This window comes from Sinocyclocheilus anshuiensis, unplaced genomic scaffold (genome assembly GCF_001515605.1).
Source record: "Sinocyclocheilus anshuiensis isolate Anshui unplaced genomic scaffold, SAMN03320099.WGS_v1.1 scaffold1371, whole genome shotgun sequence".
In the NCBI taxonomy this organism is placed as follows: Eukaryota; Metazoa; Chordata; class Actinopteri; order Cypriniformes; family Cyprinidae; genus Sinocyclocheilus; species Sinocyclocheilus anshuiensis.
The window spans coordinates 578,444-584,861 of record NW_015539833.1 but is presented as its reverse complement, the minus strand read 5'-3'; the positions used below and the strand labels follow the sequence as shown (position 1 = coordinate 584,861).

The following is a 6,418-nucleotide window of genomic DNA, read 5'->3' as shown; positions in this document are numbered from 1 at the left end:
AAATAATCCTTATACATTAAAATTGAATAACTTTTATATAAAAGAATATGAAGAATAAACAAAAAAGCACAAATATGCAATCAATAGCCTGTCTAGTGTTTATAAACACAGGATTATAGCCAAAGGGGAAGTGTGGGGAGAGAAAAAAACACATGCAACTGCAAGAACCACAGATGAATCCAGTACAAACTCAATAAATCCCAGAGGCATCAGAGTTAAAATTCTCAAGGGACATCGCAGGGCTTTGAAGAAGCACCAAGCTGTGGCTCCAACCTCAATATTTACAACAAACACGCAGAGAAAAATGCATCGCTAGCATGCTGTTGCAATGCAAAATAAGCCTCTCTACACTAAACATAACACCGTATGTACAACGTGAGGAGGAAAACAGCTTGCAGACTGCTGCTAATCTTCTTCCTCTGTTAAATGACTTAATAAGATCCACTGCATGAGGACACAATGTGGGCAAGGCAGACTTGCAGCTGTCGGAGACGGAGAGCAACAAATATATAAAAAAAATGTAAAAAAAAACACTGACCTGCCCAGTTACTGTCGTCCGTCAGAGTAGACAGGTCAAGTCGAGGGACATCATTGCACGGCTCTGCGCCACTAAGAGCCTCCTGGATCTTCATGGCAGGCGTCTAGCAGAGAAGAGAGTGAAGGGTAAACACCAACTACACCAGAATGGGGGCAGTGAGCTTCTTAAGTTGAGCAATACCCTTGCCTGCGCCTGCCCCCGTCTACTTACAGGCTGGGAGGAGGCAGGGGGGCGGCACTGCGGGACAAACCTCTGCGTGCTGATTGGCTGCCTGCCCTGCTCAAAGTGTGGCTAATTTTATGTTATTTTCTCTCTCTCTCTTCACCCCTCCCTTTCAGCTGTGTGTCCTAGAGAGAGAGGGAACATGCAGAGCACGCAGGCAGAAAAGCCTTCCCGATTTCTCACTTTAGCATTTCCGAAACTCTTCCCTCTGTTTCGATATTGAACAATCACGCAGGAGGGGCCATACAGGTACAGACAGACCTAATCCAGACAAACGCACAACTCGGTCACTCGCACAAACACACACTTCCGGGCTCTTCGGCGTGGGACGGGGTCTATTTTTGGAGCAGGGTGGGCTTTGTCCTCACTACATGCCCTACATTACTGCCAGCATGACTGAAAGTCCCGTTTACTGTTATTACGGCAGACAGGGCTTACTCATACTAATGCAACTGGATTTGAAACACACTTGTGCCATTGCAGACGTGCTAACTGTGGCAATGTGATTTTCATAACGTACTCATCATGGTCCATAATTGCAACACTGCTGATATTGTGTCCAATCCAAACATGGGAAACGGACTTTGTGCTGTTTACATTTGTGCACATGGCTGTGTAAAATGCCCCTGCCAGCCTGCCAAGAGATGTGATGTTTAGTACCATTAGAAGTGATAAGGAACTGCATGGGAAACATACAGTCCAGACTTCCTGTGTGTGAAGATCTGTTTGACTTTGGCACATCAGTGTAAGGAGACAATAAAGAAAACATTTAACCTGAAATGTGACTCATTGCACAAATACACACTCATCAAAACACACTCGAAAACTAAACACCAGTTCACACACAGGCCAACTGCTCACTTCAAATGAGGATGTGTTTACAATACAAAGTTAAACCTAATGTATTTACAACATCTGCATGCTTTTGCTGAAACCATGACGAAAACGACTTTAATACTTGAGTGGTGGAAGTCAGTTGACTTAGATCAACAGGCTTTCAACAGATTTACAGCCTTCACATGATGTTTGGCCCAGAAAACATTGCCTAAAATCTCTCCAATCAAGGGCAATCAACAGTAAACAATTCATCAGATAATCTTCTAGTCATCATCACCTGTTCACGTCGTGATTAACAAGGTGACAACTGATGAGATTATATTGCTGATTACTGATGAGATATGCGTTATTATGGATATAAATATTTCAATCTAGGAATCTCATCATATCCAGAGATGCCAAAATACCAGTAATCTGGTCTCAGGGCATACCTGAGGGCTATGAAAAGCCGAGAAGCAACGTTTTTGTTGAAAGGAAGATGGAGGGAAAATAATGCATTTAAAAGTTGTGTATGAAAAAATAAAATAAAATAATATAAAAAATGATTTGTGTGTGCAGCTGATGCAATTTGTGTCTTCATCTCATGTTTTTTCTCGCCGAAAGTACTATTGATTTCTTTCTATATTAGACTTCCAATAAGAACAAAATTACTGAGTGCATCTTAAAAGTGAAAATGTGAAAACTTTACGCATTTATCGCAAATAAAACAATGTAAATTTATTAATGAATTGACATTCTCAGTATAGCTTTAGTATTACTTTTCATAAACACTGTGGTTAACTGATAAAGCTCTGCATATTAGTAAAGGATTGCGCCTTTCAACAACACGTTCACAGAAAAGTAGTCTCTAATCAGCTGCCACTATCAACCACATGAGAAGCTCCTATACCACAATGCACTGCGTACGTGTCGCAGCTGGGTACAACATGTTCTGACTGTTAGAGCGCATGAAGGAGTGAGATCTCACGCATGATATGCAGTGACACACTGATTCAACATGTGTGTAACATCACAATGACCGCGGATCAAGCTGGGCTTAGCAAAACCAATATTCCTTGTTCAAAATAAACTCTATGTTTTTAAGAGAACCTTACCAACGTCTTTGGAGGACAAAGAGAAAGGAAACTGAATTGTTTGATCTCCATATTTAGACTGGATCATTTTACAGACTGAACCGTAAATACAGAAACATTTCAACACAGGATGTTCAAACTATATCAACTCTTTCATTGACTCTCTAAGTATTTGGATGCTTGAGTCACTCTCAGAAATGTATGAATGTCATTGCACCAGTTAAACAAACTAAGCGACAGTCATTTTAAAGAATAGCACAAGCACACTTTAAGGGAAATATTATATTTCAAGATGTTTGTTAGTTTTAAAACAACTGCACTCTTAAACATAAAGGTTCGGTAATGCCATAGAACCTTTCACTGATCAGTTCTTATAAGAACCATTGTTTTGTTTTTTTAGTGTTAAGGACATTTTAATAATCTAAAGAACCTTTTTCCACTATATGAAATTTTAGTGGAATGGCAAGGTTCCATGGATATTTAAAGGTTCTTCATAGAACCATCAATGCCAATAAAGAACATTTATTTACTAAAGATCATGTTCCATTAAGATATTTTGTAAATTTCCTACCGTAAATATATTAAAACTTAATTTTTGATTAGTAATATGCATTGCTAAGATCTTAATTTGGACAACTTTAAAGGCGATTTTCTCAGTATTTTGATTTTTTTGCACCCATTTTCAAATAGTTGTATCTCGGCCAAATATTGTCCTATCCTAACAAACCATACATCAATGGAAAGCTTATTTATTCCGCTTTCAGATGATGTCTGAAATCTCTTATTTATAAAACCCTTATGACTGGTTTTGTGGTCCAGGGTCACAAATGTAAGAACAGAATACAAGATATACAAAGTAGGAAAGAAAAATAAGATGAGGGCAGAAAATGTGAAACTGAACTGATCTCACCTGAATAGAATGAAAGCCATAGTCCTTTTGATGCTTCCCTCTAAAAAGAAATTAATTCATTAGTGAATTAGTAAAAGAATTTACACTAAATATGCACTTCTCAAACTGTTAAGATCAGGCTGAAAGGGATATTCTTTTTTAACATTGTTTCAAATGCTGAGATCCTTCAGAAGAATACAGAGTGCAGAGCAGTAGGTGCTACACAACCAGAAACAGCTCAAGATTTGACCTTCACAGACTTACTCTTATGTTCATTCTTCTGGAGTTTAGGAATAACATATCTGTTCTACTTCCTCCATAATTTATGACCACTAAATAAGCATCATTGCACTGTAAATGTGGGCAATCATATTGTAATGTTTTCAGATTTCTGATGTCAAAGCTCTGTTTTACAAGCTAGTTTCAACAGATGGTCTTTTTGGACTAGGAAGAAAGTTTTGAGTGCAACACAACCAGAAACAGCTCAAGATTTGACCTTCACAGACTTACTCTTATGTTCATTCTTCTGGAGTTTAGGAATAACATATCTGTTCTACTTCCTCCATAATTTATGACCACTAAATAAGCATCATTGCACTGTAAATGTGGGCAATCATATTGTGATGTTTTCAGATTTCTGATGTCAAAGCTCTGTTTTACAAGCTAGTTTCAACAGATGGTCTTTGTGGACTAGGAAGAAAGTTTTGAGTGCAACCCATTTAAGTTCATTCTACTTCCCAACATACATAGAATTGCACATAATGCATTTAGAGGGTTTAAATACCTGTAATCAGCTGACGCCATATTTTCAGTAGCATTTCTATCAGGCCCTTGGCATTCCATTGGCTAGATTTAAAAGAAAAACAACACATGTATCTTCTTAATATGTTGATAGTAGGATAAATAAAAGTTTTTCACGACAGCAAGGTGAAAAAAGTGTGCTAATGTTCAATCCTATTACCTAGGTTGTATGTACAAATTTGCAGCAATCAAATTCATGGTTAGCGTCATGTTTAACAGTTTAACAATTTAACCGGCCAGTAACCACTAAGTGTAACTTCCAACATCTACAGTCTAGTCAGTGAAGTGAATTTTAAATAAATGTAGTGGTCACTTGAATTCAGTAATATAAACTTTCACTTTCATCATTTATACTATCATTGAATTGCATCATATACAGTAGGTTCCAAATGTATGAGGGTACTCAAAAAAGTGTGCAAAAAAAAAATCATAAATTCTAGAGTAAAACTATTTGAATGAAATATAGATTTAAAAACAAATATTAACTTCATAATTTCTTAGTACTTCATATTTAACATATTTAGTTTAATACTAGGTTTACTCTGTTACATTTTAAAAAATGTTTTAATGTGGTGTCAGATTTTTGTCTACATTATAAACTGTATGTCTAATTATATTGGTCATCTGCCATTAAAAAGACCATATTGGTCGACCACAAGTTGACCAAGAGATGTTTCAGTAAAACCAAGACATTACCAACACATCTGTAATGGTGTCTAATGCACGTCACTGTGGTGTACCAACAAATGAGGTGAATCCAGACTCGAAACACACACACCAAACAGCATAAACATGCGTCAGTGAGAGGTCCTCGACAAAACACTATTCTGATAAAAGCAAGCCCTGCAATTTACCTGTGATTTTCCACAGAGATGCATTATGTGCTGTCTCCCATGAACAAGGACAAGAAGGATTTAAAGATAATTAGCTGTTCCTGTCACTGTTTACTACCACATTTTAATTCATGAGGTTTTTATTGTTGTTGTTGATATTCTGTTGCCAGAAACTGAGTCATTGCCATTGAGAGTTTAAAAGGAATAGTTCACCCAAAAATGACAATTCAAGAATAATGAATGTCATTCCAAACCTATATGACCTATATGACTATTGAAGAACTGTTTTTGTCCATAATGAAAGTCAATGGAGGCCAAAACAACATTGGTGTTGCGTTGTTCAAAACATTATTTTTGCATTCCACAGAAGTCAGTTAGTCATAAATGTTTGGAACGTCATTAAAGTGAGTAAATGATGATAATTTTCTATCTTTATTTTGGTGAACTTGATATTAAAATCAGTTACTTTAGATTAGACAATATTGTAAATTAACATGAACCTACATTAACAAATGCTGTAAAAATTTGATGTTTATTATACAGTGTTACCCAATAAATATTTATTTTTAGGGTCAGAAGTTAATAAATTTGTTAAGTGTTTTAACATTAGTTCATGTGTTAGGTACCGTGAACTAGAATTTATCTGTAACACTTTATTTTAAGGTGTCCACATGTACTTACTATTATAATAACAATGAATTATGCATAATTACATGCAAGTAACCCTAAACTAAACCTAAATCCTAACCATAACCATATAGTAAGTACATGTAGTTTATTAATATTACTCAGTACCTATATGAATAATTACACTGTAACAAGGACACCTTAAAATAAAGTGTAACCAATTTATCATTATTGGTTAATTACATATACTAATACATTTCAAGTTGTATAAATGTTGTATATATAGTTGTACATTAACAAATATGAATTAACAATAAAAAAGCTGATGTTTATCCTAGTTCATGATACTGTCCCTAATGCATTAGCTAATGATTTTACATTATAAAGCGTTACGCAAGAAATACATTTATTTAAAACACCAATTGGATCCAATCCAAGTGGTTTTTACTGTGTCGTTAAGTGGTTGTTGGGCTGTTGCTAAGTGGTTGACGTGAAGTGACGTGAAAGTGACATGTGGCCAAGTATGGTGACCCATACTCGGAATTAGTGCTCTGCATTTACCCATCCAAAGTGCACACACACAGCAGTGAACACACAC

At 36.2% G+C, this 6,418-nt stretch overlaps 1 protein-coding gene across 5 annotated transcripts in view; it reads right to left on the bottom strand.

Annotated features, from left to right (window-relative positions):
• The window catches only part of LOC107684269 (protein FAM13A-like), a 47,032-nt gene that overhangs the window by 10,364 nt on the left and 30,250 nt on the right, over nucleotides 1–6,418 (bottom strand). For all 5 annotated transcript variants that reach the window (XM_016480499.1, XM_016480497.1, XM_016480501.1 and 2 more), the window contains 3 exons: nucleotides 4,344–4,405; nucleotides 3,581–3,620; nucleotides 539–641 (listed from right to left, as the gene is read on the bottom strand). In XM_016480499.1, coding sequence (XP_016335985.1) covers nucleotides 539–641; nucleotides 3,581–3,620; nucleotides 4,344–4,405 — 205 coding nt within the window. The remainder of the gene's footprint in view (nucleotides 1–538; nucleotides 642–3,580; nucleotides 3,621–4,343; nucleotides 4,406–6,418) is intronic.